Below are 14,116 nucleotides of genomic sequence, written 5' to 3'. Positions count from 1 at the left end.
CGACCGGCTGGATTTGGTGCTGGAGGAGCTGAAGTTCATTTCAGTGGAGTGGTTTGAAGAAATGCTGCTCCAAGAGACAATGGTCACTCTGCAGAGGATGATTGACCAGATAAACTGGATTAATGCGCCAGAGCTGGCCTTCTTCTTAACCAGGGCAAATCACCTTTGCCCTCCTCTGATGGACCGAATCGCCAGTGTGACCATTGAAGACATTGACAAGGTGCTTTAAAAGACATCACAGCATGTTAAATCTGGATTAACAAATTATGTATTAACATTACTTTTCATGTATCATTTTAAAGATCCACTACTCAGCAACATATGCCATACTCCTGCCATTTTCTGTCCTGAATTATGATCCTGCACAGGCAGATGAGTTGTATGATGCTTGTATTCAGCGCTTCACTCCTCATATCCGTAAGTGAAAAGTACAGCCTTTTTTTTTCCTTATAATTTTAAGTTTCCACTAACACCATTTCTCCTTGCATTTGTAGGCTCCTTTGATGCACATCTGCTAGTTCTCCTGGCATACTCCTTGGCTGTGGCTGACCGTTTTCCTGAAGAACTGATCAGAGAAATCTTCAGCATCGACTTTCTGGGAAAGCTGGATGCCCAGCTAGAAAGTTTGTGTTTAAATTATATTAAAAAGTATTTGTCCCTGTGAGTCTGTGCTAAAATAAAAGCAAATTGCACTTGTTAAATATTGCTAAAGTAACTGTTCTCATTACGTCATATAGCCCTACCTGATTCCCTCAATATGCGAACCAGACTGCGCCTCATGGAACTCAATCGTGCCGTGTGTCTCGAGTGTCCTGAGTTCCAGGTGCCGTGGTTTCATGAGCAATACTGCCAGCATCTGCAAAGCAAAGGTAAAGAGTTTCACTAAGATTTTGTCATATTGCTGGGTTAGAAATTTGACTTCAAATAAGTTCATACAATCACTTGTCTGTCAAATTGTTTTCCAGGGACTGGCACAGTCAGTCCTGTGCAACAGCAAATACACAAAATACTGGGTGAAGTTCTTGGTGGCATTAACTGTGTCCGAGCAGCAGTTGTCAGTCCATATTTTCACACCGTAGGTGAGCTATATCAGGATTATTTCCATTTCAGTATTAAACATGTTTTATCACATCTGTTCTATTCTGAAAAAGGCTTTGCACCTGTGCAATAAAAAGCTCATATGATGGGTAGCCTTTGTGTCAAGTGTATGCGTTTTTAAAAAATAATCCTTTAAGCCAAAAAAAAAAACTTAGAAGAAGGCATCTGGACGTAGTTTTAGGTAGAAGACGGTTCACCTCTCATCCAAGAGGCTTCATCAGTTATGTCTGGTGGTGAGCAGGAGGTGTTTATCCCCATGGGAAGTGTTTCAGTCCTTCAATGGCCAACAATGTCCTTTAACGACTGAAACGCCAATGACTCAGAACTTGAGTCTGTGCAAAGAAACATAAAAATAGAAAATCTTACAGGAAAATAAGCCTCATCAATCAAATGCATATTCATTTATTCAGTGAGGCATTTGACTTTCTTTTCAGACTTTGAATGCATACTGGACAAACACCTCCAGCCGTGGCCTTACAGCAAGCCCAGCACACTGCAGGTCTCTGACAAAGGAAAGGTTCAGTGGCAGAGGAGCAACCTGGAAAGCACAAATGATGAGCTGCCACCTGGAGCTCAGCGGTAACATTATACAGCATACAGAATGAAGTTTCAAAATGACTAAACACTGAGAAATGGAATATGTTTGACATTCTGTTTTACTTTTGTCCTAGAGTTGCTGTGGACTTTCTTGATTCAAGGTTCTTCTGCAAAAATTCTCATAATATGAAAGGTGAAGCCCTGATGAAAAAAAGACACCTTGAAATTCTGGGATATCATGTTGTTCAGGTGAGAAAACATCACACGAGTTGACATGGAGTACTGTGTATGTCATCTCTATACTAAATCTTATTAAATGCCAGTACTGAATAAGACGCGAAGACAGTGAAATAATCAATGTGTTTTAAAATGACAGATCCCTCACTTTGAATGGAACTCTATGGAGCTTTCAACGCAGGATGCCTGGAAGGAATATCTAAAGAACAAAATATTTAAAGACCTTTCTTCTTGAAGGCCTTATTTATTGAATCCTGAAAGAAATGTCACATTTCATACATACACCATAATCTCATCTTGGTTTTGAAGAAGCTCTCGGCAGTGACTGTAGAAGTGTTTAAGACAGTCAATAAGCATCAGCTATTTTGGTCATAGAGCTTAAAATTGATATTCTACCTCATGTTAAATGAGATTGTCTTTTCTATTAAATAACTTTTTAAAAATGAAATGCAGTGTTTTGTATTCTGTTTTGTACATATGTAATAGTAACAAAGTACAGTTGAGATTGGGGAGGGAATTAACACCTTGGTGTAGACAATTTAGCTAATTATTACAGCTGAAAGTTTAAGGTATGGTGTTTATATACTGGTATCTGGTGTTATCTGGTATTTACAACACAAATGTGCTGCACTCAAATAAGTTACTTTATTTATTTTAGGATAACAATGATCTTGAAATGTTAAACATCAAGCTTGTCAGGCAATATATAGTACCCATGGCTTCAGGTTCTGAGTATAATGTGTACTGTACTATTAGGAGATGTGTTAAAAATGTTGCTTCCAAAAAACAAACAAAAAAAAAAAAACTTAAATGTCAAACAGAGCAGGTCTGTGGGAGATATTTTAATACTCAAAAGTTCTACACTTCACATTGCAGCTGAATAAAAGAATGTTTTCAAGCTGACAGAGGAAAATGTTTCTATGCAGACCTTTACCTGTTAGCAGTAATTACACACATATGTAATGGGTTGAAGTGAGGTGTGGGGAATAGCAAAGGAGATGTGGCGAAGATGATAAATGACAACAATGAGCCGCTACATAAGAGCATGTATATAATATTCTTGCCTACAACAGTAAATTTAATGTACTCTTATGTCCCTGGACTGTTATTACAGTGTCGGCATCCTGGCTGTGTTCAGGCGCATGGACACACAGGAGGCTCCAGCTGCGTAACGCATCTCCCTGATCATACCAGTCCACTGTTTCTTGTCATCTTCATACCTGGAAGGGAAGTGAAAACATGTTGCTGTATTACTCAGTTGAGACAGAGAGAGATGTTGGGTTATGGTTAGTATCACAATATAAATTTTTAAATATCAAAAAAGAAAAATCAACACGTACTGCCATATGTCAATGATTTCAGTGGGTGCACACTCTTTGTTCTCATTCTCCACCATGGCAAAGCCTCCTACAGCGTACAGCAGCCCTGCACAGCTGACCAGGTTAACTGAACTCCTCTCCTGGGGAAACTCGGTGAAGGGCGACCACCTATAACAAGACACACTCAGCTGTGATCCTTATTTCTTAAAAATCTCAAGTGTTCTTTGACTTTTTAAAATCTTCAATCTGGATTTAAATCAGTGGTTCCCAACAACAGGAAACAAATTATGCAAATAATTTTTTCTGAGAATAACTTTTTGGGGCAGCAGTGGCTTAAAGTGCTATATAGATATTTGTTCTGAGGTGAGATATAGATTTTAAACAAAGAAAAGTGACAGCTAAAAGAAATTCAAATGTATAATATTCTAAAAATGTCTTGAAAAAACAAAATAAGCTTGTTGTAAGCATAAAGGGCCTATAAAAAAACTGTACCAATAATAGCACATACTTGTTTGTTCCAAAGTCGTAAGCTTCACATGCATCTGTCAGGCCTTCATCGTTGACTCCTCCAGCCACAATAATCCTCCCTTTGTGGATAACTGCTCCAAACATCGCTCTGGGTATCTTCATTGAAGCCACCTCCTTCCACTCTGACTTCTTGTGGTTGTATGCAAACATCTTGTTGGTTGCTTTACTTTAGCATTAAGACAGAATGAGTTCCAAGAAGGGTTAATAGGTTGTAACATGGAAATCATATTTGGACTATATATTAAATCTTCTGGCATTGCAATATTTACTTGTCATCTGTTTTGCCTCCGATGCAGTACACCAGCCCATTCTCAGACACGACGCAGTGGCCATGGATTTTCAAGGGCAACTTTTTTGTTTCAGTCCACTTCATCTTTCTAAAAGGTTAGATAAATTTACAGAATATGTTCAACAGTTAATAGGCATAATCCATTGAATTAAAAGAAAAGTCTGGTCACTTTCTATATGAATAGTATTTTCAGCAATCTCCATACAATGAAAATGAACTGCCTCCACTCACGGTTAATGTCTGTCAGTCTCAACCTCTCTGTCAGTCGTGGATCAGCTTATATTTCTGTGTCATAGACCTCTGTTGCTGTTCAAAAATGATTAAAAACACATCGGTGAAACACACCGCTACACTGGGTGACGTTTCTTCTTTAGCAAACACCAGACCTGAGCATGAGTAGCTAACAAAATGTAAACAAAGCAAAGAGTTCACACAAAATCTCACACATGCGCAGTTGACGCTGACTTGTGCTAACTTTGGGAAATTATGGCTGCACAGAGCCTTTGGGGCAGCATAGTCGGTCCTGGTGTCTCATTACAAAAAAAACTGTCACCCAGTGCAGCAGTGTTTCCCTGATGTGTTTTTAACAGTCTTGAACAACGGAGGTCTATCACAGAGGTGAACGAGCTAAACCAGGACTGACAGCTCTCAAACCTTAACTGTAGCTAGAGGCAATTCATTGTCGATTTTAGTCTCTGTATGGTGATTGCTGAAAATACTATTAATATAGACAATGATTTGCCTTATCCTCTAAAATCCAAAGAGTTGATGTACTGAACTTACTCAGTGTCATAGCACAAAACACTATCGTGAGACTCATTGGACTGTAAATCTTTTCCTGCTACAGCAAAGATGAGATTTTCAAATTCCCCCATAGCAAAGAGACACCTAGGGGAAGGCATGGGCGGAAGAGCAATCCATCCAGCTGCAAGAGCGTCCAACTGAAAGACACATTTTGAGATGTTTTTGAAAACAAAATCATGGAATTATATTTCTTGTGTGAATGTAATATTAATATCAATAAAGTTTTTTTTTTTTTTTTTACCTGGTAGAAGTAACATTGCAGTGAGTTTTCTTTGTTCTCTTCATCAACAAAGAGTCCTCCTAACACATACAGATTGTTCTTCTTTGTTGTCAGACTGACGTGGTTTCGGGGAATCTGCTCAGCCATTGCAGCTAGAAAACATTCATTCTCCTGGCCGTCATAGGCCACAGCAGCAGTGTCAGTGATCATCAACAACAGGTCTCTGCTATACATGCCGTATCTGCGGGTATCATTCAGGTAACCAGGCAATGTTCCTTCCTCTCCTTCCTCGCTATCTTTTCCCTTTTTCTTTTCAGGTAGCTTCCCTGCAAAAGCTTCCTTTATGACCTTCAGTTTTTTGACAAGCTCAGGATCAGACTTGATAAGGTCATCTTTCTCTACCTTTTCCTTGTAGTACTTCTCTGGGAGCAAACGAAAGCGTATGTACTCAAAGGCGTCTCCTAAGGATTTCACGTGCTTCTCTTTGTCTTTCCTGATCCACCTCATGACGGACTCAAACACTACCTCTTCTTTTTCTACATTCAGTGCATCTGCTCCAATAATGGCAAATAGTTCATGTGGAGCCAGCTCTAAGAACTCCTCATCCTGGGCTATGGTTTCAAACCTATCTGCAATGTAATCTCGAGCTGCCATTGCCAGTCTGGCACAGTTCAGCATCAGTCCCAGTCGGTAGATGGCAAGGCAGTTTTTCTTTGACAGATTCTTCTGCAGAAAATTCACACAAACTGTGAACACTGAAGGGATCTGGAAGCGATTGGCAACGGCCAAAATATCCTGCACATTGCTTTCGTTGATGTCAATCTCTGCTGAGTACATGTAATTCACAATCACCTCCATAATATTCGGGTCCAGGTCCTGTAGAACAACCTCCTTGCTGTCCAGTTCCTTGCCATCCTCTGAGAAGTAAAGGTCCCTGAAATAAGGACTGCATGCTGCTAGAATGAGCCGATGGCAGGGGATACTTCTGTCTCCAACCTTTAGGATACAATCGATTAACTTATTCTCATTCAGAAGCTCTTTGAGTCCATCCTGCAGCAGAGTGCTTTGAAACAGACGGAGATCTTCCTTCAAGCTTTGGGGATCCATTCTTATAGTACAGGAAGTGGATGGAAATGAGGCAGTTCACGACAGACTGTCCTAGCTGGTGAATGCACAACTATAGGCAGCCAGGTCTGAAGCCCCTTCAATATAACTGAACCCCTCTAAATATAGCCAGTCACCCTATCCATGAAGAATTCAGGTTGGCCAAACCAGAGAGCTCACACAGCTGTCATAGAGTAAAAACAACTGCGGAGCCATGGCACCCTGGTGATTAGTAACAACATTGTCATACAGCCACATTGAAATAACCTCTGATCTTTTCATTTTATTAACTCCTATCTAATAAAGTCAAAATATATTCTTACAAGAAATGCAGTAAAGTACACATTAAAAACACAAAACACAATGACAGAACTATTTGCTCCAGTGTACTGTGTTCACAGACATGGTTGGCATTTACTACACATGTGTTCTAGAGACATCTGAGTGATTCAAAATCACTGATAGTAATGACCGTTTCACTAGAGCATGTGTGACCAAGTATTTCCCACTAAGGAATTACCTAACATGGAAACAGGAACAGCTGCTAAAATGGGAAGTGACAGTTGTCCTCCTTTAACATTTTTAAAATACTTTAGTGCCTTATGCACCTTTGCATTTAGCCTGAGATCATTGTGTCCTTATCACATACAAATAAACTGTGTACAAACCTGAATATTTAGAGTTTAAATACTGTAAATGTACTCTTAATATCGATTTAAATACATTAACTTTAAACAATACAAACTGTATTATAGTTCCCATTCTATAGGCTATAAAAATATACTGTATACTAATTAAATATACTGTATACTAATTACAATAAATTTACCACACACACATATTTTCTTATTAGGTAAATATGTATGCATAAGCTATACAACATTTAACCCAAGATATATGTATAAATAAATCCATTATTTCCTCAATAATTACACTATGCGCACATATATTGTTTCAGCTCATGACTTCCCACAGTCCTTGAAGTGTGAACCCATCCTTCAGCTTTTCAATGGCAAGGCCCAGCTCCTCTGAAAAAACTGGCTCACGATCTTGTTGCTTTGGAGTAACAATACACAAATTAACATTCCGCAACATATTTTTTTTACAATTAGAATTATTAATTGTGAGAATTTACCTTACTGCCATCAGCAAAGTAAGCCTGAAAGCAAGCAAACATAAACAACACATGTAAATACCTGAATCATTTGGACTGTAATAATAGGTTGTTGTCTAATAAGCCCCAATTTGTACAAGCATGAGCACTAGGCAATGTAAATTCATGTTTGTTCATTATGCTGCAGGGTATTAGCTGACTGCTATTCTGAGAGTCTGAAAGCTAAACTCTGACTCTCAGAGGAGTGATGAGTCCAAGGGTGACCAGTGGGCACACTCACAGTGAAAGCATCAGTCTGCTCGTCGGGCTCAATTTCCACATCATCAGGAGGCTGGTTCACCGTCAGTTCTTCCAGCGGCTGTGGCTGTGATCATTTTTAGGACAAACAGTGCTATGACAACATGATCAGCTGAACTGCTGACTGTTCAACTACAGTGCAGTATTCAAAAACATGTACAGTATATGAATGTAACTAAGAGAAATCAGCCATTAAAATAACTCTTGTATTTTACACTACTTTAAAAGTTGTATATTATTAATCTTTTCTAATAAAGTGTTCAGGATGAGTGTTTTTACTGAAATTTTCATATTTCTACCTTTTCTTCCATTTCATAGTCCACTCCAAAAATAGGGTTGGCAGAGTACACCTTATGCAATGAGTTGATTTCCTTAAGTGCGTCTTGAAGCTTATCGACAGGGTCAATCTTAAACCCGAGCACGTAGCCACCACTCTTAAAACCACATAAACAGAGTATATTTGTATATCACCAACAAACAAACCAGAGGAACATTACTAGTATCGAATCGTTATATTATGATCACTTCAGGTGAATGGGACTCAAGGGTTACCTGACGTGAACTCTCTATCACCAAAGCCAAGCCAAACTTTGAGTCTCTTATTCTGATGGACCACTTTGGGAGAAAAAAGATAAAACAGTAATAATAAACAATGTGATTTTACAACAATAACAAGATCATTAGTAGCAATGTGTGTGCAAGGGTACAGTGGTGTATGTTACTGCAATGAAACTACCCGAATTTTATAATAAAATCTGATCGGGCACAGTGCTCCTGAAATGAGCCACTAAACAAATATTTATCATGCACTGATTAAAACATCTGATTAAAACAAAGGTACTTCACAGCTTTTGCTGAATGTACGGTACACCAACTTAAAGCTTTTGTTTTTTGTTACTTGCAGGTGTACTGTTTATAAACTGTCTTCTGTCATTTACAAATGCCTTGCATATTGTAATAACTATTAGCTAAAGGTAAAAACATGCAACCATTTTGATTATTACTGTCTACATTATAGTAGCCTATCTGGTAACGACACATTTAGCTGCAAGCTATCCATAAAAACCAGAACCCTGTTTATTAGAGTCAATTAAAAAGCCATTTAATCAGGCAAAAAGTGAGAGGTTTGGATTACAATTGTCATGTAGTGTATATACTTACAATCTGGAGGTAAGGAATGCTGACATTAAAGCTCTCGTTCATATTGGCATGCCACACAATCCGAACATTGGTTATAAAGAAAGTTCCCAGATTACCCTAAAAGAATAAACAAGAACAGTGGAGTCAGTATAAACCAGTTGCTTACTCCACGTACTAGATGTGGACACCGTGAAAAATAATTGGGACTACCGGTATTTATTGGAGGAATAACTTTAGATAGGGTATTTACATTTGATTATTTCACTGCAGTGGGGTTGTGTTGCTCATGTGTTTCATGTATTTATATCCAATTAAATATTCAGGAGGAACACAGTACCTGATCACTGGATAAATTCCAAACTCCATTAATTTTATCATACACTTGCTCTCGGGGCAAAAGTCTCAGCTGCTTATTTTGAATTAGGGCAGCTCGCAATTTCAGATCTCTGTACATTTTTGAGGTCTCATAGGCCCTGAAACAAAACAAAGCACACTTGAAAATATTTAGTTGGACATTAATTTTATGTGGAATGCGATCGGAGAATTAAATCTCCCCTCAGCATAGTTTTACCTGTGTACAGCAATAACAGAGGTAAACAGCCGTGGACTTCCTGGAACCACATTGGTGAAAATGAATTCAAATCGTGTGTTGCTGGCCTTTGTAAGGATGTAGAGTGCTTCGGTTTGGCCCCTCAATTTCTAGAAAAGACCAATAAATTAGCATTTTATCTGACTTTATCACATGTATACAGCACATTATATATTATTTACTACAGTTTATAGCATGTTAAAATGATGCTGCTGTTGTTAGCTTTGTCCTTACATAGACTGAAACATTTTTTCACTTTAGAAGTCGTGTTTGTGAATAAAAGCAGAATGTAATTAACAGAAACCTTGAGGCAATTACACATTTTTCACTTAACTTAACAAGTGCCTATAACATGTGAAGCAGTATCTGTGCTTTGTGTGAAGAAATGCAGAAAGATTCTGGACAATTTCTGTGGAATTTAAATAATAAGGACATAAAAATATTAATAGTTATAAAAAGAAAACAAATGTTTACTCACCGAGTTAGCTGTCCTTGTTGTGATGTTAATAATTGAGTTGTAGCCCACAGCTAAAAAATAAATAAATCCACCCATTACCTATACCGCTTATTCTTGATTAGGAATAATACCACTAAATAAGGTAATTTAATGTCGTGCATTTCCAAGGGAGGGCAGAAATAAACAGACTATGAGATGCTGGTGGAAACAGAATCAAAATAAACACAAATATAGACATACATTTAAACACGCAAATGTACTCACACAGATTTACTCTTGGCAGGGCCAAAGAGTGCCAAATGATTCTCAGGTTTGTTACTAAGAGTCGTCCTGCAAAAAGGTGGACATGTCAGTATTTAACTAGCTGGCAAGCCACACACAGGATTTCTAGATTGTTTGAACCTCCGTCATAGCTACCTCTATCTCCGTTGTTTCCTTTCGTGTCTTCTATGGAGTCCAGGCAGTCTATCAGCACTTCTCCTGGACGAGTTTTCATCTGTCTGTGTACAGCGACAGATTGATTCATTGATCAGTGTTAGCGAAAGCGCTGAGAATTAGCGCTAAGTTTAGCTAAGAATGTTATAGATGGTTACAGTAATCCTAGTAAATGTGACAGTACGCTGTTACTAAACAATATTTTTAACAACAGACACAATTAACAGGAAAACATTTCGATCAATTATTACCTACGAATTACTTTATCTGAAGGGGTTAGCCAATAGCATAGCTGAGCTAACTAGATTCTACGACGGTGAAATCATCCCCCCAAAAAATTCATCGTTAGCTAACTTACTGTGCTGTTATGTCGAATCTCACGTCTCTGTCTTCCCAGAGAGCATCTAAAACGGATGCCATGACGGTTGCTTACTACTCTCTTGGGTTAGAAGAATAACGCTATCTGTCACAGTTTTTTTACATATTAGTTTGCTAGCTACTCTGAAGAAGTCTGATATAGCGTCATAGTCACTGTGGCAACAGACGGCAAGCCAAGGGGACAAAACAGCTTTGGACCAAAATTTCGCAAGATTTATTTGACCGTCCTATTTTACCAATCTCTCTTCTGTCAATGAGTATATTAATCCAAATGCTGGCAAAAAAATTCACATTCTATTTGAACCGAATAACCCGTATAGCCTACATAAAATACATTGTAAAATCTTATTACTGTATTTCATTTTTTAATTTTAAAATTCTTGTCTAAGTTTGCATGCTCTCCCTGTGCCTGCGTGGGTCCTCTCCCAGTTCTCCGGCTTCCTCCCACAGTCCAGAGACGTGCAGTTTTTATTTACTGGAAACTCTAAATTGACTGTAGGTGTGAGTATGATTGTGGGTGGTTGTCTGTCTCTAAGTGTCAGCCCTGTGATAGACTGGCTACCTGTCCAGGGTGTACACCGCCTCTTGCAAATATAACACAAGTGACTAAAAAACATATTTAGGCTTCTAACTGTATCTTTCATTACACTCCTTACTAGGAATTCAACAGAGGGTGGACACACATCATGAAAGTAATATTGACAGTTGTTATTTTGATTACTAAAGACATAAAATAGGGAACCACCATGAGTTTTTATTATATTTTATTATTAAAATACACAAAAAGGCATTTATTCAGATATAAACACATGGCATAAATTGACAAATTTATTAAATGAATAAATTGCAAAAGGGTTCAATTGTCATTACAAAATGACACTTGCAAGCAATACCGTCATGGACATAACTGTTTATTACAGCCACAAGTTTTAACCTGCGTCGACGTAGCATTAAAAACAACAAACAAAACAAACATAAATGTACTCAGAGCATATTTCAGAAAATTACATACCATAAACACAAGGTAAACAAACATCTAACTATAGTTGTCTTATTAGAAATATATGCAGTGTATGCGAAGCACATGGCTTAAAGAGGTGCAAAGAATGATTTATAGGTTAATTTTAAAATATAATAAACTCTCTGGAGTCACTTTAAGCCCAGGACAGTCAAATCCTGAGTGAAGAATTCCTCCTTGTGTGTTAGCAATACAATTTCTTTGAGGTAATAAAGTCAGTTTTTGTAGCAGTTAATAAGTCAGTCAGGCAGTCATTCAATTAAAAAGGCAAAATATCAGCCGTTTGTCAGGATTTGATTTAGTTGGTCATCACCATTTAACACTGCTTTACTATTTAATCAAAATTCATCTGTGTGAGAGGACAAATGTGTTAGAAAAGTGCATGAAATTTTATGAACACAAATGACAGAATGTATCACATTAAAATAATATCAGCTGACTGTAGAGCAGAAAAGTCAACTTTCTGATTGATTCTTCTTTTATGCAGCTGTATATAAAGAAGTATAACAATTAGAAATTAATATTAAGATCAGACTTTTTTTTTTGTTAAAAATCAGCTGAAATTACCTGTTCTGAATAGAACACAAGCCTTTTTGCATTCATCTTCTGTTTCATAACGGTTGTCATTTCCACCACAGCCTCCATACCAAAACTGTGCACAGGCATTGGCCTGCTTGTCGTAGTACCAGCGGATGATATAGTCTCTGCAGGTGCCTTGGTCCAGTTTGAAGGTGCAGCGGGGATCAAGAATTGGGGCCTCTGAAGGAGAAATGGTGTGTGAGATACACAGTTTCCAAGCAATATTTATGTGCTCAAAGAGAAGAGCAAAATTTATAGGTACACCAAGGTACAACTAATGCAGATCAATACAAGAGTCCTGCAATAAATCCTCCCTTCATGAAGAGAAATGTTGTTTCAGCTACAGTATATGGTCATTTTGTGGTGCTGTTACATTGTCCTGCATCATACTTTGAGGTGTTTCTAATATTATGTCCAACTCACTTGTATCAGTTGGGGTAGGAAAAAATATTCAAAACACCTCTCTGTGTAAAGTAGTACAATTCAAAACAGCCCTAAATTCTGCAGCCTCCAAAATGACCATGAAGTGAAACAGTTTTAACAGAAACTGTCTGTATGTATCAATTTGAGTTGCCATGGCAGGAAAAACACAGGTGTTACTAAAAGCATTAATGATGGCTCTGTTCTATTCATGTATGGTAATGTGACAGTGAGGCAGCATGCACAATACCAAGACCCTGGAACAGTCAATAAAACACATGTGCCAAAGAATGGGAGGGCATTCAAATGGAAGCTACAAGTTAAATGATGTTTACCCATTATCTGGCCCCAAAGAGGGGGGTGACAGGCCATGCCATCATAAATCTTCAGAGCCCCACAATAAGCAACATCATTTTCCAGACCTAACCTACCCTTAACACAAAGCAGCCCTGAACCCTATCCTCACCCAGGCAAAGAGCAGATACTGTATGTGGCTTGACACATGGCAGCTGCATTGTATTTGCTCAGGTTAAGCAGTGGCTGGCCCAGCTGGCTTGTAATGGCAGTCACCACTGACACTGTTCTAATACGTTTGTCAAACCAAAGAAGAATACATTACTAACAACCCCAGTAAGTCAAGTATTCCTGTATATCACCAACACCAGTACAAGTTCTGTGTGGGTGGAGGAGTGAAAGCAAGTTTACAGGGTCATCAGGTGGGCACCCTCTCACTAACTGGTGTTTCATTAAGTTGGGCCCACAACACAGAGAAGGTTCAACAATGTGTTTCAGCATCTCAGAACCACCTCTCTCTTTGCCCACACACCCAACACATCCCTTCATCTACTCAGGCTAATTCAGACTAACTGTTACCAGTCACTAGCGCTAGCAAACATTTCAACTGCTGTTCTGGCCACTAAACATTTAAACTAACTCACCAAACATTTCAGATAGCTCACCAAATAACTAGCTAGATTTCTGGAACTGCAGCAGTTAAACAGAATTTCAAAATGTTTGTTGTGAAAAAAATTCTATTGTGCAGGAGTGCGGCACTCACCTTCAGGCAGGACTGGACTCACCGCTGTTGGCAACTGATTCAAATTTAAGGATGAAACCAGTGTTGACAAAGATGTTGCAGATAAGGAAGATGAAAATGAAGAAGGTGATAAGCCTGTCTCATTGGAGACAGAGCTTCCGCTCACAGGCAATAACAATGTTTTGTTAACTACAGCCACAGTGTCACTGCCCTGCACAGGGGCTTTTAGGTCCAGCTTTTCATCATCATCATCATCTTCCACCACCTAGAAAAGGATAACAATGAAACCTGTATCAGTGTGTGATGAATTATGTACCGACTGTATATAACACAGTATAGTGTACTTTAAGTAAAACAATGGAGAAGCATTTTCAGGAAAGACCTGAATGGGGAAAGGATCAGCACTGATGGATGGTGTGAAAATGCCACCGCCGCCTCGGTTGTCGGTGTGTCTCTGATTTTGAATATTCTTTTGGTAATGGTATCTGTTTCCAATGTTCCCATATCCACTGGTCCT

At 38.5% G+C, this 14,116-nt stretch overlaps 4 protein-coding genes across 4 annotated transcripts in view; 1 reads left to right on the top strand and 3 right to left on the bottom strand.

The window, feature by feature from the left end:
* fastkd1 (FAST kinase domains 1) overlaps positions 1 to 2,278 on the top strand; it is a 6,962-nt gene extending 4,684 nt beyond the window's left edge. Inside the window, 9 exon segments of the mRNA XM_020596436.1 lie at positions 1 to 2; positions 4 to 220; positions 303 to 417; positions 495 to 623; positions 738 to 869; positions 966 to 1,079; positions 1,533 to 1,677; positions 1,770 to 1,884; positions 2,012 to 2,278. The exon segment at positions 1 to 2 is cut by the window's left edge and continues 253 nt beyond it. Coding sequence (XP_020452092.1) covers positions 1 to 2; positions 4 to 220; positions 303 to 417; positions 495 to 623; positions 738 to 869; positions 966 to 1,079; positions 1,533 to 1,677; positions 1,770 to 1,884; positions 2,012 to 2,107 — 1,065 coding nt within the window. The 3' untranslated portion in view covers positions 2,108 to 2,278.
* Positions 2,279 to 2,705: 427 nt separating this feature from the next.
* klhl41a (kelch-like family member 41a) lies at positions 2,706 to 6,304 on the bottom strand. Its single transcript, XM_020596341.1, has 6 exons — positions 5,054 to 6,304; positions 4,792 to 4,949; positions 3,989 to 4,096; positions 3,700 to 3,885; positions 3,213 to 3,359; positions 2,706 to 3,092 (listed from the first exon to the last, which is right to left on the bottom strand). Exons 1-6 carry the CDS (start codon positions 6,137 to 6,139, stop codon positions 2,981 to 2,983), a joined length of 1,797 nt encoding a protein of 598 aa, XP_020451997.1. The 5' UTR covers positions 6,140 to 6,304; the 3' UTR covers positions 2,706 to 2,980.
* A 696-nt stretch (positions 6,305 to 7,000) lies between these two features.
* bbs5 (Bardet-Biedl syndrome 5) lies at positions 7,001 to 10,718 on the bottom strand. Its single transcript, XM_020596342.1, has 12 exons — positions 10,527 to 10,718; positions 10,151 to 10,233; positions 9,998 to 10,063; positions 9,755 to 9,804; positions 9,259 to 9,386; positions 9,025 to 9,160; positions 8,709 to 8,804; positions 8,100 to 8,162; positions 7,847 to 7,981; positions 7,531 to 7,614; positions 7,272 to 7,295; positions 7,001 to 7,192 (listed from the first exon to the last, which is right to left on the bottom strand). Exons 1-12 carry the CDS (start codon positions 10,586 to 10,588, stop codon positions 7,091 to 7,093), a joined length of 1,029 nt encoding a protein of 342 aa, XP_020451998.1. The 5' UTR covers positions 10,589 to 10,718; the 3' UTR covers positions 7,001 to 7,090.
* Positions 10,719 to 11,365: 647 nt separating this feature from the next.
* Positions 11,366 to 14,116, bottom strand: part of col28a2a (collagen, type XXVIII, alpha 2a) — a 16,724-nt gene continuing 13,973 nt past the window's right edge. Inside the window, exons 33-35 of the mRNA XM_020596411.1 lie at positions 13,982 to 14,114; positions 13,621 to 13,864; positions 11,366 to 12,323 (exon numbers count right to left, since the gene is read on the bottom strand). Of these exons, the coding sequence (XP_020452067.1) occupies positions 12,118 to 12,323; positions 13,621 to 13,864; positions 13,982 to 14,114 (583 nt within the window). The 3' untranslated portion in view covers positions 11,366 to 12,117. The remainder of the gene's footprint in view (positions 12,324 to 13,620; positions 13,865 to 13,981; positions 14,115 to 14,116) is intronic.

Source organism: Monopterus albus, unplaced genomic scaffold (genome assembly GCF_001952655.1).
Source record: "Monopterus albus unplaced genomic scaffold, M_albus_1.0 scaffold30.1, whole genome shotgun sequence".
Taxonomy (NCBI): Eukaryota; Metazoa; Chordata; class Actinopteri; order Synbranchiformes; family Synbranchidae; genus Monopterus; species Monopterus albus.
This window is presented reverse-complemented; position numbering and strand designations above follow the sequence as displayed.

What these genes read in the sequence shown, in the direction of transcription:
- klhl41a (XM_020596341.1), bottom strand. Translation starts at nt 6,139, where the DNA reads ATGGATCCCCAAAGCTTGAAGGAAGATCTCCGTCTGTTTCAAAGCACT. An exon ending in TACGACTTTGGAACAAACAA is followed by an intron (nt 3,360 to 3,699) that starts GTATGTGCTATT and finishes GTCTTGTTATAG; the next exon opens with GTGGTCGCCCTTCACCGAGT. An exon ending in GAAATCATTGACATATGGCA is followed by an intron (nt 3,093 to 3,212) that starts GTACGTGTTGAT and finishes CTTCCCTTCCAG; the next exon opens with GTATGAAGATGACAAGAAAC.
- bbs5 (XM_020596342.1), bottom strand. Translation starts at nt 10,588, where the DNA reads ATGGCATCCGTTTTAGATGCTCTCTGGGAAGACAGAGACGTGAGATTC. An exon ending in CAACAAGGACAGCTAACTCG is followed by an intron (nt 9,387 to 9,754) that starts GTGAGTAAACAT and finishes GGTCTTTTCTAG; the next exon opens with AAATTGAGGGGCCAAACCGA. An exon ending in TGATAGAGAGTTCACGTCAG is followed by an intron (nt 7,982 to 8,099) that starts GTAACCCTTGAG and finishes TGTGGTTTTAAG; the next exon opens with AGTGGTGGCTACGTGCTCGG.